We start from the raw sequence: 21,996 nt of genomic DNA on the forward strand, positions 1-21,996 counted from the left end.
TAACTGGCTTTCTGTTTGCAACCACTTGCATTCCAAGAAAAGCAAAATATATTCATGACTTATGGATTTTTCCCTATTTACTATTTGGTACGTACCTTCTTGTGTATGAATTTGTTATTTGACTAAATATATGAGAAACTGAGTTAAAAATGTTGTTCCACTCCAAGTATGCTTCCAGTTCCTCTACTACTAAATACAGTAAATTCCAAATTGTGGAATAGTTCAGCATAATTTTCTAGAAAGTTATATCTTGTGTCAAATATGAGCCCATTAGAGGAAACATCATCATAATGAATGTGAGGTTCAAGATTACTCTACCACATTAAAACTACAGTACTTTGATAATATGACTGTTTTTAAAAAGTGGGTTTTGTAAGTTTAAACATACTTTTATCATAAGATCAAACAATTCCACTCCCAGAATTTACCCAAGACACATGAAAATAAATGTCCACACAGAGTTTGTATGGCAATTATTCATAATAGCCATACAGGTCTATTCATAAAAGTTAAAAAACAAAATAGCCCAAAGTTCACTTATTTAATTGATAAATATATAAATAAATGGTGGTACATCTATTCCACGGAATATTACTTAGCCATAAAAAAGAACCAAAAAGTATGAATCTCAAAAATATTATGCTGAGTTGAACTAAGTCAAAAACAGTGTAGTATATGATTCTATTGAAATGAAATGCTAGAAAGGGTCAATTCATAATGGCGTGTCCATGGTTTCTGGGATCATGCAGAGGAGGGGACCAAGTCAAAGGAGATCAAGGAAATTATTTAGTGCAAGGAATTGGTTATCTGTTTTGATTGTGGGGGTGTTTACATGCTACTAATCTCCCCAAATAGTATCTGTCCTTTGAAAGAGCAGATGATTATTTCACATCTTCAAAGAGGGATGAATATACTTAATTTTTTTTTGTGTGTGTATAAAAGTACAATCAAGTTTTTCAATCTTTAAATAATGGGTGATCTATAGCATTTTATAAATTTTAAATGAAAATTTTTAAGAACTAGGAAAATTTGGTTCAGTTATGTGATTCCATATAAAATCAATTTAATTTTTTTTTTTTTTGTGAATGAACTGCACTTGGTATGGTATTTCAAAAAAACATGTATGTTTCTTTGAGGACACTGAGATTAAGCAGCAGCCTGTAAATATTTGCTGAAATGAATGGGAGTGAGAATTTGCAACAACACTTATTTAAAGGCTGCTTGCTCTCACGTTGTTCCAAATTCCAAATTTTCATCTTAAAGCATTTTGGGAGAATCCAAAAACTGCCAAGACGGCACTTTGAAAGAAGAGAATTTGGTCTCCTGAAGAATAAAACTGCTAGATCCTCCTTGAGATAATGAATTCTGTTCATTCAAAGATTGCCTGAAGGTGTGAGTTCACAGTCCATTGCTCTTCTGGGTGAATCAGGTTTAAGTAATTGGAAGCTTGTCAGTAGTGATGTTTTTTCATCTTTTCTGTATCTAAAATGATAAAATGGTTCTTTTTCCCCAAATTTTCTAGGTTCAGATAGAGTTCGTTTATAACAGTAAATTGACTGTCTTTCCATGAATAACCTCATATCTATGTTTCAACTTAGGATGTATTTAATGTCATCCCAACAGGTATTGAGCAGTATGAATTATAGTTTTCATCCTTTCTTCTTTTAATCATAATTATTCTGTTTCAGAAATTATACTGTTGTTAATTCCAAAATCATCGTGGTCACAATAAGGCCTGAACCCAAAACAACTGACTCGTTTCTGGAGATAGAGCTAGCTCATTTGGCTAATGTAAGTACTATCTACTTGGCATTCAGTTGCTTTCAGAATTACCCTTTAAAGAAGATCAACAATAATTCCTTGAACCAATAGTGTCAGAACACGTTTTTTAAGCTTTTATAGTTGGAAATGTATTCATTTGTTATGATCACATATAAACAGGACACTATATTGTTCTATGTTTTTGTTCCTGATAAAGCACTCTTCAATTTATCCAAGATAATAGTTAATAAATTAGTTTTCTGTGCATACATCTTTAGCGAACTCTATGCTAGACTTGGGGAATAAGATGTGAACAAAAGCTTAGTTCACTGTGTGATCGGAAACACTGGCACATAAATTCATGGATTTAAATTTCATGCAGCAACAGAACTTATAAAATTAGCACAAAGGAGATCAGTTGACTTGGGAATGTAGAGTGAGTCGGGCAGCAGGTTTCAACATTTAAGTCCAGCTTTGGGGAAGGGGCTTTATAACTTCCCGAGTGCTCCACTGGTCTAAATTTCAATCTTCCATCATCCCAGAATGACAAGCACCTTTCCTTAAGTCCATTCAACTGCAACTGAAATGCTTTAAATTGTGCTCAGTTCTATATTGAAATTAATTTTTTTATCATTTATACATTCACTTTAAATACTTAAATGATTAATGGGTAAGGACAAGGAAGGTAATTCTTATCAAGAATTATCTCCTCATAATACTTTCATACTTCCTGTATTAAAGTTGTCCAATCTTATCTTGTATGCATATATATTTTTATTATTTCTTGAAATGTTTTTATCAAGTTGACTTTAATATTAAAAAAAGAAGCAAAAAGTGATTAAGCCATTTCCCCAAGTTTATATAATTAGAGAATGACATAATAGAATTCATACTCACATCCTTTGGGCTACAAAACTTGTGTAATTTCTGCCATTGTATAATTTCTGATTTCCTCAAGAAATTAGCCTTAGTTTCATAGAAAATGATAATCATCTTCCCCATGAACTGCTTTTTGCTAAGCTGCCTCAGGCTTCCTAGACTGTTTAATGAAAACTGCAAATCTTTCCTCAATAACTTTCAAATATCACAATTAATATTTGAAAAATTAGGTCTTTTGCTACTTTTGCCAAAATGTGACCATACTGGTTGTTTCTAATCTCAAGAATGTTTTATTTCTTTAATATCTACTTCCTCATACCTTCCTATAGCTCTAATCTCATTACTGTCCTAAAAATTGGGAGACGCATTTGAACATTTGAACATGTGCTTTTGAATAAGGAGCTTATTTGTGTGTTCAAGATTGTCTATGAAAATGTCTATCACTTTGCCTGTTTTTATTGTCATGAAATGTCTCTACAGTTACAAGAATTGGTGCAAAATAGTAAGAGATATTTAGTTTCCTATGAAAATTATAGAATTACAAAATTAAAGTAATACAGTGTCAGAACATAGGCCTTGTTCTTTATGCAGAAAACATTTCTATAAATGAATATTTGTAGGACTTTCCTAAATAAAGATGAAAACATTATTTAAAATTTGAAACCATGTTAGAGGAAAATTGTTTGAATTTTATATAACTTGAAAAATAGTAACCTCAAAAATAGTATTGATGCAATAGTTTCTACTTTAATTCAAGAAAACTATTTGTAAAGAATACTTTTAAACTTGGACTCAAACTTTTATCTTTTGGTAATGTATTTTGACAGCCAATTTATAACAGAGGTAAACCATGTACTAAAAATTATTTTTCAAATATGGGAAACAAATGTACAATCAACAGATTTTATTAAGCACCAACTAGACACTGGAGTGGAATGAAAGTCAGCATATAAGAAGGAAGAGATAATGATCATAAGGCACTTCGGATGAATTCTGTCTTAATATTTTAAGTAAGTGAATTGATCAGCCACCTAAAAAATATTCTCTCCACTCTAAAAGACCCAGATTTTTTAAAAAATATATAGACAAATACCTTACAAAACAGAATGAGGAAACAAGAGGAAGAAAAAAAGTTTCTGCTGGAGAAAGAAAAAATGAAAGTGCTCTTACTTCAGTTCCCCCTCACCTGCAGTGCTGCTCCACACCTGTGCTCAGAGGCCACTGCAACTCCAGCCACACAAGGAGCTTTGCTGGGATCTCCTGGATTTTAAATGCACTGCACCACCTGTACAGCATAGACAGTTCTTTATGCTTTACCATTTTAATTTCTAATGATAATTTCATCTGCAATTATATTCTCAACCAAATTAGATTTTCAAAAACACTGTATTGTTCACTGAAGTAAGGGATATGGGACTGACTCTTTCAGACATCTTAATATTTATTACCAGTCTTAAAAAGATATTTTCTATATACTAATATTCGTTTGATTTCATTGAAGTGGTCACTAAAAAAGCCTACAATGAAAGATAACAATCTTAGCTAAAACATGAGGATTGAAATTGATGGAAACATGCTCAATTTTTATCCATATTCATTGCCTTTGTAATTGGATATGATGTGTCTCTAATAATAAATATGTCTACTTTCACTTATTTTCTTATAATACAATTATTTTCCATACTTTTCTGAGCTTAGGAAAAAATAACAGCTTGCAAACTACATCTGTTTCATAGGATTTTCTATGTGGAGAAAAGGAAAAGTGGGAATTAAAAGTTATAGTGAGTCTAGGGGAAAGCCTGTTAACATTTTCTAAATGAAATGTGTTTTTTTCTAAAAAGCTTTTTATCAAATAGATTTTATAGTATGTTAAATATAATAAGGCCCTTGGGAAATGGTAGGAATAAGAAATATATAGAACCCTGCATTTCCAAATTGCAGTTAGCAAAGCTAGTTGCAGTTTTTAACCTGGTTTTAAGTCATTAATGAGTAAGACACTCTTCTTAGATCAGGTTCTCAGTCTTATGTCTTCATTGTCATGACCATATAGTCTCTGAATTTCTGATACTTCATGCTTAGTCATAGCAATCGTTTGCTTTTAAGAAATATTAAATTTATTAAATATTAAATCTACAACACATATGGAAAGTTAATAATTTTTTGAACATAGTTATTGAGAACTAAGTATAATAGGAAAGCTCTGTATGTACACACACACACACACACACACTCTGAGGATGCCCTGTGTCTGACAAGTCTGGACCTACTGTGTCTTTCCAGAATGGATAACATCCTCATATTTAAAGATGAGCTAAAATAATAGAAAATAAATAAATTTTAGTTATCTTCTGCTTTATCACCTTTGCAAGTTTGAAAATGCATTATTATTTTCTAATAAATGTTCTTCTGCATGGTTCCATTTTGAGTGGAAAGATGGAGGAGACTATGCTGGCCTGTAGTCTAAACTTGCCCTTTTTAAAAAAAATTCCCCTCTGTGAAGCAACTCTAATGGGCTAAGTAGGGTGTTACTCCTGTCTTTCAGGGTTGAGGAAAAACCCATAAGATTTATTTGTATTTCTCAAAATGATCATGTGCACAAAAAAAAAATATCATGGGAATTTTGCACTTGTGAGTTTTGTTTTCTTTGTCTTATTTGCTTATATACTAACAGGATCAAACTAACCAATTAAGAAATTTGACTTATGTATGTGAACTAAAATTAATCATGATACAAAGCCTGTGTAAATCATGGAGGAAAACAGAGTGGAGAGTGTATTTCTTGCTACTATTAGAGAAGCATGAGAAATGATATGAAGAAATCCAACCATTCATCAGGAAGTGTGTTTATGAACATCAAATTCTAAAAGCTTAAAGAATTAAAAATCACTTGGCAACTGGAAAGTATTTTGTCCTGAGTTTTATTAGTAGCACTTTAGAAACTTGATCACAAGTTTGTAAAGTGGTGGTGGACTATTAGGGGAAATTGGAGAACATCATGCAATAGCATTGCCTAGGCAGCCAAAAGAAGGGCTGTGCAGAAGGAGGTGCTGGATGTCTTGCAGAACCCTGATATCTGCACATATGTTGTGCTCCTGAAAAACCTTAGTGAAACTTCTCTTCAGTCAGCATGTAGACATTAGGAGTGAAAATCACCCTTGCCTGCCTTAGTATCTGCTATAAACTCATATGATTATTATTAGGACACATTATTAAACTTGAATATAAAGGGAAAGACCTAACTGGTATGCTATGTGGAATCTAGGGATTTGGTGTTAATTAATTAAAGCTATGCGCTACTTCAAATCATAGGAAATACTCAGACAGTTTTTTTAAAAAGGCGTTTTTTGTTTTGTTTTGTTTTGTTTTGTTTTTGCTGAAAGATGCACTAGACCCTGTGTAACAATTGTAAGAAATGATGCAAGCATATAGGGATAACCCTTTCTAAGACATCAATGTTGAAGCAATGATTCTTTTTGAAGGATACACATTTTTAAAAGCTCCTTATTATGGTTCTACATTTTACTGCTTCTAACATGACAAACAGTATTCATTAGGTAATAATGAACAATCAGGCTAATGACAGGTCTCAGAAATTAGAGAAGCAAGCTGTTACCACACCCATAAAAATGGTGTCATCTGGTTAATGTGGTCTACTGAGTAACTGGATAGTAGAAGCTGAATTAACTATATGCTCTCTCCTCATGGTCCCATTAAATAGCCACCATCTTCCTAAGAAGAGTATTGTGACATGGGTATGACTCCTCCAGATAAAACGATATTCTGCATTTCTCTTTTCAGTCGTTTTTAGATCGTTGTCCTATAGCTAAATCAAGCTCTTTATTTTCCATAACCTTGGTTTAACTGGCTTGTAATGTGATGCTTCCTATAGAATCCTCACAAGTCCATTCAAATACTCTATGCTTCCAAACTCCTAATAAGTAAGAATACATTATTACATCATCAATGAGGCCCATTTGACTTCAGATACAAGACAACTACCACCCCCAAAATAAAAAAATAATAATAATATATAGAAAGAGTAAGACCTAGACTTAGCTCTTTTTAAGATTCATTGAAAATATTAAACCACCAACCTGGGAATGTGGCTCTGTGGTAGAATGCTAGCCTTCTAATTGGGTTGGATTCCTGGCACCACAAAACAAACAAACAAAAGCTATGCCAAGGACCACTATTTATCCTAACCTTGAGAATTTGTTTGAAGAATATGCAACAATCACACTTTGAGCGACATCATCCCGTTGAGTGATGTATAATACTTTCAGGGACTTTGGGGCTATTTTTCTGTTAAAAGATATACTTCTGAAAGGGTTCCCTTTCTTTGATCAGCTTATAGTAGTAACATCTCATAGATTTGACTATAGAACAATTTACATTTACTAATGCCTTATTTGCCTAGCAGGAATTCCTGAGATTTTTTTTAAATATGTCCTTTTTCAACTAATATTAAAATTATAAACTGGATATGAATTCATCTTTTGTAGGTCTGGTTAATTTGTGCAACTGCATATAATACCAACAATTCAATTTTAGTGGGAATCAAAGTCAGAATAAGCTCAGCAAAATCTAGTTGGTTTGGGGGTTTTGTTTGTTAGGTTGGTTGTTTGGTTGGTTGGCTGGTTGGTTGGTTTTGATTTTGGTTTTAATGCTGGGAATTAAACTTAGGTTCTTGCACATGCTAAGCACATATTGTACTGGTCATTTTTGTGTGTGTGATGCCTTGTTGTCTAAAACTTAGAAAATTAAGGAGAGATGGTATAGTGTCAGGTAAACAGTCCCTCTCTCATCCATGCTCAAGAAATCAATGTACAATTCATTGGATGACATGACAGAAAGAATCATCCTAGAACATCTGACTCAGAGCACTGGAAATGTTAAAATAGTTAAGATGAAATCATTGCCCTTCTTCGTGTCCTGAGCCACTTTATCTATTTGCTTACTTTGTCTCCACAGGCAAGAGATTATTTTTATTTCAAGAGGACAGAAAAAGTTACAAAAAAGTTATGAACTTTCCAGATTAGTAATTTATTACAGTATTTGAGTACTGATCAGTTTTAAAAGTTGAATAAAACAGAGTAAGCATGTTATTTCTTTTTTAATTTTACTTTTAATTGACAAACAAAAATTGTATTTATGGGGTACAAAGTGATGTATCGATATATGTTTATAATGTGCAATCATTAAATCAGGCTAATTAACACATCCATCACCTCACAAAGTATCATTAAGATAGGAGTGATAAGTTTTAATAATCTATTGCACAGAATGGTGACTAAAGTAAAATATTAAAGCATTGTATATTTTAAAATTGTTAGATGTATAGATTTTAAACGTCTCTGACATGTTATTTCTTTTTCTTTTTACATCTTGAGCAATGATTCTCCTAACTTGATGTAGATAAAAAATTATTAAAATGCACGTTTCTATTTTTAACACACATCTCAAAATTCCTAGAACCAAGGAATCTAAGTTAAGTCAGCACCCTAGATGATTCTAGAGTAGGTCTAGGGAAAATGATTTGAACATTATGAAGAGAGCAAGTGTATGATTAAGATTAAAATAGCATGTGAATTTGAATTTATCCATATTTAAAAACACTGGGGAAAAACTTGAAGACACTTGGACCTTATTTACTTTTATTGTAATTTATTTTTTTCTTTAGTATAAGCAACTTCACTCAGATCTCTGCTCAAATTATTAAGGCTTAATAGTGATTCTTTCCCAGTATGCATCTGCTTCCCTGGTCTTTGCTGCTGACTGTGGTTGACTTTTTGTTATAGCACCTATTACCATCTAGCAGATTACATATTTGTCTGTTGATGTTTTTGTCACTCTCCTGCCCCTTCACTGTAATGACATCTATGAGGCAGGAACTTGGTTTTCTTCCACGGTGTATGAAAGTACCTTGAATGATACCTGGAAGATACTAGGTATTAACTAAAAAAATTTTGCATGCATAAATAAATAAATGGATGACCTTGTTTAAATCATCTTGCTAACTTTCTTCTACATTCTGTACATTGTGAGAGGTTTTTTGTTTGTTTGTTTGTTTGTTTTACTATAGTGAGAATAAAGTATTCCATGGGGGGGCAGTTAGAAGAAAGTTTTGAAAGAATGAAAGAAATTTAATTATGAGTATCATAGTAGAACATTTGAGAACTAGAGCTAAAAAGAATGTCCAAATCCCTTATTTAATATTAAGATAAGAAAACAAAAAGGGAAAAGAATCACCCATAGAAAGTCATTGACCAAAGCTGGGGCTACATTCTACTATTTAATAAATACAGTCCTTGATGTTGAAACAGAGAAAGTAATAGAAAACAACAAAGATGCTTAAAAGTGGTGCATAGAACAACCTATGGTAATTGGGTATTGTCATGGTGCATTTTCAAAATGCTTATGAGGGTATGATTAAAATGTTTAACTCAAGTTAAACTGTACTATTTTGAGTAGAGCCAAGAGAGGCGGATTGTTTGATTTGCCAAAAAAACGTGTTTGTCAAGAAGAGTATATCTTTCCCAAAAGTTTTCAAATACATGCAGTTTTGATACTTTCAAGTGTCAATTATATTGACAGCTTGATGAATTAATCTTCATTAGCCCATCTGTCTCATTCACCTGACAACTTCTGTTTTCTTAGTTTGATGTATTTCTTAAGTCTGCTTGTAGAGGTGAAGTTCACAGGTTGCTGGATTTTCTCTAGCTCCCGCCAGTCCATTTTGTTATTGCTCTCCATGGGGCTCACCATTTCCTATTATTGATTTCCTGTAAATTCCTTATAACAGATATTGTAGAACAGTCCCTTTCAGAAAAGTTATCTAAAATTTGTAACGTATTTTCCAAGTAGTTTCTTAGAAGAACCATTTAGCCAGTATATATGTATTTTCATAAGGTTAGAGTTCATTCATCATTGGTTTTTGCTTTATATTTTCCATTTCCAATTCTTATGAAGTAATTGGTCTTCCAGGAACTAAGATTTCTCTAATTTTTTGTCTTTCCTATTTGTCTAAACTTCAAATGTTTAACTTATAGACCTCATCTCATATCACAAGCCTGTGCATTGTGGTTATTCTAGGATAAATATCCACAGAGGAGTATCTGACTGTTTTGTGCATCCCAGTATGTATACCCCAAGATTGAATGGTGCATTTGGAATGCATACTAACTCTCAGGTGAATGGAGTTTGAATTTTCATAGGAACAGGAAGAGAGAGAAGCATGCAATGGGTCAAGAAGTAAGGGGTAAAAAAGATGAAGGATAAAACTGAATGTTGACCAAGGTGTGGAGTAAAAGAAACATTTCTCATCTTTATGTTTTAATTTGAAATTTTTTAGGGGAGTCAAAAGGAAAATATATCCAAATTTTTAGTTTATATTATATTTATTTTCTAATATTACTAGATTTTTGTTGTAACATGTTATGAACAATACTTATAAAATAATAAGCATATAAGCAGTATCCAGAATTGTTTTATGTAGAGATTTAGCTTAATCTCACTCTTAGATTAGCAAAATCAATGAGTTAGATTCAGAGGTCTCTCATCTCAGGTTTCTCACCTACATTTGGTTTCTATAGCCATGAAATGTGCACACCCATACCCTTCATCGTGGTATTCCAATAATATTGCTCTGTACCCTGTTGAATAAAAAAGCCTTGATGGTTACAGCAAAACATTATGATACAGTATTTTAACTATGCTGAAAGTTTATCAAAAATTCACAAGCTATATAAAAAATCCAGGTTAATCTAGATAATATCTCACAAAATGGAAGAAGATACCAGTTTGCAGAACCATTCTCTCCTTCATCCCATGAACACAGGATCTGTGCCTTCTGGAAGAGCTAGATAAGGACCCAAAGCATCCATGAAATACACTCAGACTAGCACAGACTCATTGTCTTTTATGCAAGAAACTATCACTACTGATGTTTCATTGTAACATAATCATTTCATGTGAGTTATCTACCTCTATAGGCCTGTGACTTTTTTCAGGGAAGGGAATTTTTTTTAATGTTCTAGGGGCATAGCATAGAAGTATGAGCATTTGATAGCCAAGAAATTTTGGATTCATGGTCTTTGAAGAACCTGGAGAGTGGTTGTGGTACTACAATGTTAGAGTTAGTCAAAGGCATCAATTAAAATAGATAATAAATGAGACTGAGATGTGTTTTATAAAACTTAGATTAATAAGCTTACTTTTATTTCTAACAAATTTTTAGAATGGACCCAGGCAATATCACTTAGAAACACACAGCAAAGATACCACCTAGATTTTTAGAGAGATTGCTTTTATCAGACACACTCCAGTAAGTATCTGTTTATATGCAAAGCTGAAACCTAAGGGTTGGATGGTAGCTTGATGGAACCAGTGGAGCAAGTCTACCTGTAGAAGGGAGCCAGTGACCTTTTTGGAAACTGTTATTTTTAAATCGTGCTGGCCTGTTCATTACTTTTATCAACAATTTGGTTGGATGAGGACACAGATAATCATGTTTGCTTTTAATCCTGTAATGTCATAAAGCTTGGAAGCAATTATGATTGTGTGGGATGCCAAAATCAGAATTTTAAAAGCTCCCAAAAGACTGCTATGTATGAGTAATGCCTGCTAAGCTCAGGAAGCAAATACCAAATATGTTATGTGATCTTAGTTTGCATTGTTGGGAATATGGCGTCTAAATTGGATAGGCAGTAGCACTGCTCTTCTCTGCATGGGTGGGCACAGAGGATGATTACCCTAAGTGAACTCTAAAAGTGTATGCTCCAGGAAATTAAGGGCATGGAAGATAAAAGAATTTGAACCAACAGAATATGTTTAATGGATAACAGAAGACTCTTCAGGGGTATGAAAGAATTTGTACAAATCTGAGATTTTGCTTAAAGAAAAAAATTAAGTTAGTTTCAAGGTGGGGAAAAATAAAGTCCAATCAATGTAAGCAAATAGAGAGGAAAAAACACTTTTCCAAAAATTAGTATTCATCAATACACAGCCCTAGACAAGTGTGGAAAACTCACTGTGTCATCCTGAAAGTGATGGTGGCTACTCAATATAAAATTATTCAACAGAATAAAAATCTAGCACTTTTTTTTCTTAAAAATTCATTAAACATTATCGGATCCAAATATTATCCCTTGATTAAGAGGATACTGAATGTCAACCAACTCTCTGGAAATAGAAAATTAATGCAATAACCTCTTTCTTAGAAGAAGCAACTAGAGGCTGAAAGGGAGGTGATGCTGATGAGTGCACACAGGTATAGTACAGGATGCATTCTTTAGCCTTCAGGGAAATGCAAATCAAAAACACACTGGGGCAGGGGCAGTTGTGGCTCAGTGGCACAGCACTTGCCTAGCATGTGTGAGGCACTGGGTACTATTCTCAGTGCCACATATAAATAAATAAATAAATATCCACCAACATCTAAAAAAAATTAAGAAAACACACTGAGATTTCATCTTACTGCAGTCAAAATTGGTATCATCAAGAATAGAAGCACAATAAATGCTAATGAGGATTCACGGATAAAGAAAGCTTATACAATATTGATGGGATTGTAAATTAGTGAAGCTACTGTGGCCATCAGTATGGCAGTTCCTAAAAAACTTAAAAATACAACTAACATATGACCCAACTATACCACTCCTCAGTATAACCCTGAAGGAATTAAAGTCAGCATATCATAGAGATACCTGCATTCCCATGTTTATCATAGCACAACTCACAATAGCCAAGTTATAGAAGCAGCTCAGATGTCCACCAAAAGATAAATAGGAAAAGAAAATGTGGAATATAAACATGATGGAATATTATTCAGCTACAAAAAATGAACAAAATTATGTAATTTTCAGGAAAATGTATGGAACTAGAGATCATCATGTTAAGCAAAATAAGCCAGACTCAGAAATTCTGACAAATATCACACATTTTCTCTCATATGTGGAATATAGAAAATAAAAGATGATATGAAAGTAGAAAGGAAAGTATCATAGAAGAGAAAGGGAACAGGGGGAGGGGAAAAGTAGGGTAAAGAAAGGTAATGTGGGGTGAATATAACCAAAAATGTTATGTACCTATATTAATATGTCACAATGAAACCATTATTCCAGATAATCATTATGCACTAATAAAAAATAAACTAAAAAAAGGGGGATGTTTTCCTGTGATGTAAATATTATCAATACCTTGGTCTTCCTAAAGAAAATAACCCAGAAATTAATATTTTAGAGAAATAAATATGGAGTTGGAAGCATCAAAATATGGTAGCTTCACTTTCAATTTTTAACAGAACTAAATACAGGTTATATTTGAAACAAATGTGTTATTTTCTTAGAATTTCACAAAGTGAGTCACCAAATCTGTGAGAAAGGAAATGCAAATTTCTCATGAAAAAAAAAATTGATGTAGAATCTTCAAAGTATCTTACCACAAGATATGAAATCCACCATTCTATTTGATTTAAACTAATCATTTCAAATAATTATATCAAATAATACTTTAATTTTTCATGTGTATACTCACAATATATTTATTACTTCTCTGCTTATTTTTAGGGTACTTTGAATCCCTATTGTGTGTTATGGGATGACTCAAAAACGTAAGTGACAGATGTTTTCTTACATTATTTTGAACTAAATATTCAAAGCACATTAAATTATTTCAGCTGCCTGCTAGTTAACAGGAATATGATAAGTCAGTAGGATGTGAGTTATACACAGAAAGAAAACATTCTCCTCTTTGAATCTGTAAGACAGCGTGATGAATGTGTTTGTGTGTGATGATGCCATTGGGTTACTTCTTAAGAAAGGATTGCATTACCTAATGTGTAAAGCACATTGCACTGTAAATTCATTGAGGGCTTTTTTAAAAGCTCTGAGATTTTAGAATTATAGAAGCTCAAATACTATTTCAATATCTTGTCCTAGTAATTCAGTTTAGCATTGCAGAATAAAACAGCAATTTCTATGGTCATTTAGCTCAAACATTACTTGCATGACCTTGTGTCTATTATCAGAATAAAGCAATATTTATATGGTCCTTCCAAACTGCATTCTTATAAAAGCACTGAATGATATCATCTGATTTTTATTCATACGTTTTACAAATTCATGAAGACAAAAGAAAATAATTGTACTAAATAGAATGAGTACTTCTTTCATGATTTTTTAATTGTCAGTACAAGTAATTGCAATGAATCTGGTCAAACTCATATTTATCTCGTTGATAATTCTAAGAGATTTTAATGTCTCAAAAAGTAGGGGAAAAAAAACATAGTTAAGTCTAAGACTTCAATACCATATATATTTACTGTGGCTTCCAAATTCTTTTTGGCCTTTTTTGGGGGGAAGGTTTTGTTTATTTTGTTTTATTTTCTTTGCTTTTGCGTGAAGAGGAGACAAGTATGAATCAATCCCTAACGTAAACACTACCATGTGTTTTATGTCAGAGCACCATGTTGTTGAGCTCTGTGTTTTCTAAGAATTTTCTCTGGAGTTCTTCCCCTGAGATTTGTTCTACATCTGAGGTTTGATGAAGTCACTTCCTCTCCCAGAGTCTAGAAGAGGGACATGCTTAGAATTTCTAAGAAAAGGGCAAACCCCCTGATACTCTTTCAGTCCTACCATACTGATATAATTTAAACTACAATTATCTTCATGGGAATGACAAATCAATAATGTTAAGCAATTTTTTACTATAGGTTCTGATGTCTTATGGATCCTCTTCTCCAGGAACCTAGTACCATAAAGAGATGCCCAACTTGCTCTGGTAGTAATACGAGCTGGTTGCCCTTACTGATGCCATGATTATCTTCTTTATGAAATCTCATAGAGAAATTTATGGTAGAAAAATGCTCCCAGGCTTTGCCATTTCTACCATTAGCTAGAGAAGACTGGTGGTATATTTTAAGATGCTGCTTGGTGTGTTGTATAGCTGAGGGAAAAGTGAAATGCTACAAAAATCTAATTGAATATTTTCTGCTCAAGGAAAAACTCCTCATTATAGCTATTTTAATATCCATGAATAATAACTAACTTTGACTTAGTTTTGTTATCTTTTAGTAGGAAGAATGTGGTTGTATATTGATACAAACAGGGGAAAGTATTAATTATTCCCAAAGTCCTTTAGGACTGTTAAAACGACACTATAAGAAGACCCAGTTGCCTGCTTCACACCTTCTGTTAGTTTCCTTTCACAGACAGTGTAATGTGTTAAATTTAATTTAAAAACTATTGGTGTTTGAGGTCAGAGTTAATCTTCAGAATCAACCACACTCACTTCCCCTGACCATGGTCTTATCCCTCTCAAAGAACATGTGTAGTTTTACAAAACTCAACTTTCCACTTGTCCTTGAAGAAAACTAACCTGGAAGAGGAGATGTATTTAGCTGTGTTTCAAAGCAGATAATTTCAAGAGATCAATGTAGTTCCTGTTTCCTTGAAGTATCTGAAAACGATCAAAAAGCTCTCCTTTGTGACAGAACTTCTGTCCCATCTTGCTTTTTATCAGATTGTCTCATCATTAAAATTATTTTTCTGGGTGAGTTTTTAAACAGTGAAGGTTAAGACAACTTTATTTCTTCTTTCACATCTGTTTTTCTGTTCCGATCATGTTTGGTATTAAACAGTATTGTAGATCCTTCAAATATAGTTAATAGTGGAGAGATAATACTACTTTTTGAAAAATACAGACAAGAGTTGACTTAAATGATATCTTAAAGATCTCAATAATAAAGTTGTGATTCGAAATTGTGCTTTGATTTTAGTTTATTGTTTTCATCCTGTTTCATTTTTAAAATTAATTTTTAATAACAAAAGCAATTCATTCAAATATTTTACTTATAAAAGTTGAAAACCCACTGTTAAGGTAAAAAGATTCATTAATCATCACCACCTTGGATCTCTACACCCACCCATATCCCCAAAGTCAATCTTTGTTACATTTTATCATGAATAATTTCTGACATACATTAACACACTGAAATATATATATGTAGTTATAGATATCAACCAAATTTTTACATACATGTTATGTTACTTATAATATGCCTCAATTTTAAATTCAATATATGTTTTGGAAATTTTTATATTATATTATATATATGCCTTTCCTTGTTCCTGTTTCATCATATAGACATATCATAATCGATCTAGTATTCCCTAAACCGAGAGCTATTGAAGTGGTTTCTAATTAATTTTCTTCTGTAAACTGTGTTTCTGTGTTTCTCCTTGTACATTTCTCCTTAAGGATGTCTCTGGCCACTTAATCCATAGTTTTACTCTCTTGTTCTCTTCATATCACCCTGTTTTATTTTTCTTACAGCAAGTCTTCCTACTTTCTTATTTGTTTAGTTTCTGACTGTTTCTGCCACTAGAAAATAAGCACCATAAGAAATATGCTTTAAGCTGGGAGTAGTGGCACACACCTGTAATCTTAGTGACTTCAGAGGCTGAAGCAGAGGATCATGAGTTCAAAGCCAGCCTCAGCAGCTTAGAAAGGCCATAAGCAACTTAGCAAGACTTCATCTCAAAATAAAATATAAAAACAGGGCTGGGGATGTGGCTCAGTGGTTAAGCACCCCTGGGTTCAATCCCTGGTACAAAAAAAAAAAAAAAGAAGAAGAAGAAGAGAAGAAGAAGAAACAGAAATGCTTTATGTTTCTTGTCCACCATTGCACTTTTAATGCCTTTTAGAGTAGGATATTTTACACATCACATCTAACAAATACTTGTTAGCTAATTTTATGTACAAATGAAGGTTTACTAATTTCTCAAGTATTTGTCTTATTGAAGAATTACTACTCCCATTTCTGTTTTATTTTATCAGTTGATAAATATTTCTAGCAATTATTACCCTAATATTTGAAGGGAGGATGCTACAACTTGTTACAATACTGTTCCATTGCAAACAAATAATTTTATTTCTAACTGTAATCTTTTGCCACAATAATATCAAACAAAGCCATTTTATTTGAGTATCATAAAGCACAAGAATTTTAGACAATTTAAAAACATATTTTGATTTGCTTTGGCTCACTAATTAACAGAACAACAAAAATACTTCATCACATGTGACCCATGAAACAAGTTGATAATAATTTCTTGTTTCAAAAATAGTCTTATTTTAGTAGGGGGAATATTTCTGTTTTAAATTTATTTTTTATTCTTATTTGTTATATATGACAGAAGAATGCACTATAATTCATAATACACATATACAGCACAATTTTTCAGCTCTCTGGTTGTGTATGAAGTAGAGTCACACCATTCATATCTTCATACATATACTTAGGATAATGATGTGCATCTCATTCCACCATCTTTCCTACCCCACTGCCCTCTCCCTTCTTCCCTGCTCTTTGCCCTATCTAAAGTCCCTCCATTCCTCCCATGCTCCCCCGCCCCATCCTCATTATGGATCAGCATCCTCATATCAGAGAAAACATTTGGCATTTGTTTTCCGGGGATTGGCTTACTTCACTTAGCATTATATTTTTCAACTCCATCCATTTACCTGCAAATGCCATAATTGTATTCTCTTTTAAAGTTGAGTAATAGTCCGTTGTGTATATATAATCACAGTTTCTTTATCCATTCATCTACTGAAGGGCATCTGGGTTGGTTCCACAAGTTAGCTATTGTGAATCATGCTGCTATGTGAATCACATTGATGTGGCTGTGTCACTGTACTATGCTGTTTTTAAGTCCTTTGGCTATAAACTGAGGAGTGGGATAGCTGGGTCAAATGGTGGTTCCATTCCAAGTTTTCCAAGCCTTTTAATTTTTTTTTTCTAAAATGGGTTACAGAGTTATTGCTTGACTGATTTATAATCTGCATGTTTTTTGAGTTGATCTGAATTTGGATTTAGAGTATTGGATTATATGTCATGATTGCATTCCATGAAAAACCTATAGTCCTTTCTTTAAATTATCCTGTAGTTTTTCTCTATGGAACCTCAATGTCATATATTTGATACTCTCAGGTCTGTGAAGGATCACATTTTTTTTTCAAAAAATATTTTAGAGTTTTAATTGCTGGTATTTTCATTGTGGTCATTGCTTAACTATTGCAGTTTTATCAATCTATTTGTTATTTGTCTACCAGAAGCTTTTAGGAACTGAACTTTCCCATTTTTCTACATCTCAAATTGATTTATTGCTGTTAAGAGTAATGATATTCATATCTCGACCAAAGCTAACATTGGCTTATTTTATCTCAAAAGTTTAATTACTAGATTGAAGTGATACCTCTCCTTTCCTTCTGTTATCCTGATTTCTCCATACCCAGAACATCTTCCTCTTCTTTTATCATTCACATTGGAAGACTGTATTTCATTTACCTCAAAATATAATACCTGGTAAATATAAAGCTAACACCCCACCCTCATCCCAACATCCTAGGAATATTGCTGTTTTCTTTGCTTTCTGGCTGATTGACATGCCTATGCATTAGATACACACACACACACACACACACACACGGAGAGATCTATTACCTCTTAGAAATTCTAAGCCATTATACCCAACTTCTCTATTAGATAGCCAACCTCTATCCTACAGGGAATAACCAAGTAAAGCATTTCTTTCATAAGACTGTTTAAACTAGGGGAAAGCAAATATGGATGGAAAGTAAAAAGCATAAGAAAGTGGTTTTGTTGGACACATTATACAATAGTTAATAAAGAAAATAGACTTATAACAACCAACCACCTAAAACAATAATGTAATGGTCTTATTGATTGAGAGGGTGGGTATGAAAGACTCTATAGAGTTGCAGTTACCTATGGAGCCATTTTTGGTTTTTGTTTTGCATGGGTTTTTTTGTTTGTTTTTTTTTTGGGGGCGGGGGAGATGGGGGGATGAAGAAAGTCTATAGTCAAAATATTCAGCATATTTGTATCATTATTCCATTAAGTCACTATTTCTAGAATTTCCTGGTGATTCAATTACCCAAAGACAGAATTTTAAAGCTATTTAACTTCAAGGAGTTTTATCATTTTTCCTGCACATATTGGTCTGCTAAAATATGTAAAAGTATAACTTAGGACATCATGATAGTTCACACTTTGGAAGTAAATCATATTTAAGGTATTCAGTTTCCAAATGAACTCATTGTGTAATTTCATCCAATATATGCCCTAGGTATCAACATGTTCAAATTTACTGGACAGTTCTTAAGACCATGTTGGCTTCTCTGTAGTTGGAATAGTAAGAAAAATACTATTTTGGCTGGGCATGGTGGTACCTGCCAGTAATCCCAGCTGCTCTGCAGGCTGAGACAGGAGGATAGTGAGTTCAAAGCCAACCTCAGCAAAAGCAAGGCATTAAGCAACTTAGTGAGACCCTATATCTAAATAAAATTCAAAATAGGACTGGGGATGTGGCTCTGTGGTTGAGTGCCTCTAAATTTAATCCCTAATATTCCCCCAAAATAATAACAATGCCCAATATTAGAAGATTTATTGGTTACTATTGATGTTTGCTATTGATAACACTTTTGTTTTTGCAAAACAACCATGCTTTTTTTTCAGAAAATGCTGTAAAAAACAAAAATCTTAATTTTCCTTAAATATAACAGTAAAATGAAAGATTCCTTGGTAGAAAACTGAATAAAGTTTTATTTACTTTTTCCTTTTCTGCCATAGTATACTATGCCTTAGTTTTTGAAGTTTCATCATATTCATTATTGCATGTTTTCTCATGAAGACATTATAATCCAAAATGACCTTTTTTTCTTTATATCCTTTAAAATATTTCATAAAATTTTAAAATGTTTTATGTTACATTGCAAATTTTGTGACATTGAATGTTAAGTGCCCAGTCTCCTAAAGGAGCATTTCTAAATTTGCTAGTGTACAAATAACCACTTTTAAATGATAAAGTTTATCTAAGTGCTTGTAATAGTATTTACAACCCATTATGTCCATTAGGGCAAGCTATAAAATTTAAGAAACACTGCATAATTCCGTCAACATGAATATGGAGGGCAAACATTGGGAGTAAAATGGTGACATGTGCTCTTTATTGTAACCCTTGCCTCAACCCCCTAATGTAGGGATTGGCAAGCTATAGCCTGTGGCACAAGTTCAGACTACTGGCTGTTTTGTAAATAAAGTTCTAACAGACATAGTCATGCCTGGTTATGTGTTGTCTGTGTCTACTTTTGTACAAGAACTGCAGAAGTGACTCACAACAGAAATGACAATACTCACAAATCCTAAAATATTTACTATCAAGTCTTTTATAGAAAAAATAATTGTCAACCCCTGCCCAACAGTGCTTTCCAGCAGTTTTCCAGTCTTGGCACAAAGAAAATATTGATTAGCTATCACATTGGAGTAAATGAAGGAAGATGTTTGCAAGCAGAGTCAGGATAGGGTGGAGAAAATTCATCCATTCGTTCTGAAAAAAATCTCAATCACCATTTTTTTTCCAAATATAGCTATAATAATCTGCCTCCTCTTCATCTGGAGCTCTGACAAAGAACTTTTTCCTGTATTCTTTCATCTCATAAACTCTCTTCCATATTTTTTCTTTTGCTGCTATGGTTTGGAAATGGTTTGAGTATGTCCTGCAAAGATTCATGTGTTGAAATTTAATCCCTGTTGTAAAGTGTTAAGAGGGTAGAAACCAATCTGACTATGGTGATTAAAATTAGAAACTTTGGGATGTATTTAGGATTAAATAAGGTCATCAGGGTTGAGCCCCCATGATTGAATGCTCTTAGCTTGGTAAGAAGAAAGCAGCCAATCAGAGGACAGAAAAACAAACACACACTTACATTGTCTCTTGTCTTATGATGCCCTGTGCCACCTTATGAACTCTGTTAGCAATAAGACCATTACCAGATTCAGTTCCTTAACACTGTACCTCCATAACTGTGAGCCACAATAAATTTAATTTATTTATAAAGTAATCCAGGCTCAGATGCTTTGTTATAGTAATGCATAAGGGACTAATAGACCCCCTCAAATAGGCATTTCAGTGTATCATCCAGTTCACTAATTCTCTCATCAGTGTTGTCTAACCTGTTATTCAATTATGCATAGTTTTAAATTTGTAGCTGTCAATTTTTTCATTTGTAAAATTTGCATTTGATATAATTTTATCAAAGTGTTCAGAGTGTTCTAGTCCATGAAGGTATTTTAAATTTTTGTTTTATTTCTTCTATCTAGTAAACACAACTGTTTTATAATCCGTGACTGATAATTCTTACAGTTGAACTATACATGGGTTCATCTCTACTCTCTTGTTTCCTCTAATTCTTACTCAGATTACTTTATTTCCTAGTGTGCTAGGTTATGCCATGTTAAACACCCCTAAAAATTATTCGAAAGACTATTTTGAAGAAATAAGAATAAAAGTACATTTATCCGAAGATAATTTGCATTTTTCTCTACTTAATGCTTGGTAATATTTTTGTAACTGAGGATCACTTAAATTGGAATTGAGTCCAGAGGCTCCTTGGACCACTTGGGTGTTTTGAACACAGACTGCAAATTCACATGAGGGATGGATAATTTTAATTTTTTCCCCAAATATATTTCAAAATTTCTAACAGTATTTAAATGAGAAGATTAATATAAAAATATCTTATTGCTGGAAATAGGAAATCTAAATCAGTATCTCCTCTCACATATAATTCTTAAAGGATAGACGAATGTCCCACAGCATGCATATAAGGAAATGCAACCCTAAAGTGCTCTAAGTGTACACCTTCCACAAAACATATCTTCTTCCTTATGGTACAATTTTATATTTTCCTCTAAACTTCAGTATTTGAAGAGTGTAAGTATGTCACATTCATGTTTGTAAATTCTACTGAAGAATTCAAAATACTATTCTATAGATTCATTAATTAATCTTACAAGTGTTTCTTGAAAATTTATGATTTGTTTTGCTGTTCAAGGTCTTGACATATGCATCAGAGAACAGATAAAAAAAACACCTGCCTTATTAGTTTTATATGGGGGAAGGGTTTTGGGAAGCAACAAGAACATAAGATATATGAATACCTAGTGTATTAAAAGATAAAATTTTTATGAGTGGATGAATCAAGATAAGAAGAATAAGGGATGCCACTTATATCAATTGATTTGTTTACATTCCTTAGACTGACTTATTCCAAGATGCCATCATTCATTTATAAAATTAATGTTCATCTAGCAGTTCTGCAAATGGGCAGGGTATCACTTCAGGAACCCATCTGGCTTTCATGAGTCCACTGAGAGCTACATTTTATTTTAGAGTTCTCTTGTGTTCCATTACCTTCCCTCAAGTGGCCTTCCATCTTCTGTCTGCAGTCTGAATGTCTTTACCCCAACCCTACAGTGGTCATTATCCCAAC

At 33.0% G+C, this 21,996-nt stretch overlaps 1 protein-coding gene across 3 annotated transcripts in view; it reads left to right on the forward strand.

The window, feature by feature from the left end:
* Adgrb3 (adhesion G protein-coupled receptor B3) overlaps positions 1-21,996 on the forward strand; it is a 695,051-nt gene that overhangs the window by 397,196 nt on the left and 275,859 nt on the right. For all 3 annotated transcript variants that reach the window (XM_058578796.1, XM_058578794.1, XM_058578795.1), the window contains 2 exons: positions 1,689-1,791; positions 13,206-13,249. In XM_058578796.1, the coding sequence (XP_058434779.1) occupies positions 1,689-1,791; positions 13,206-13,249 (147 nt within the window). The remainder of the gene's footprint in view (positions 1-1,688; positions 1,792-13,205; positions 13,250-21,996) is intronic.

This window comes from Marmota monax, unplaced genomic scaffold, assembly GCF_021218885.2.
Source record: "Marmota monax isolate L192 unplaced genomic scaffold, Marmota_monax_Labrador192_F-V1.1 WCK01_AAM20220418_F8-fsc00091, whole genome shotgun sequence".
Classification (NCBI taxonomy): domain Eukaryota; kingdom Metazoa; phylum Chordata; class Mammalia; order Rodentia; family Sciuridae; genus Marmota; species Marmota monax.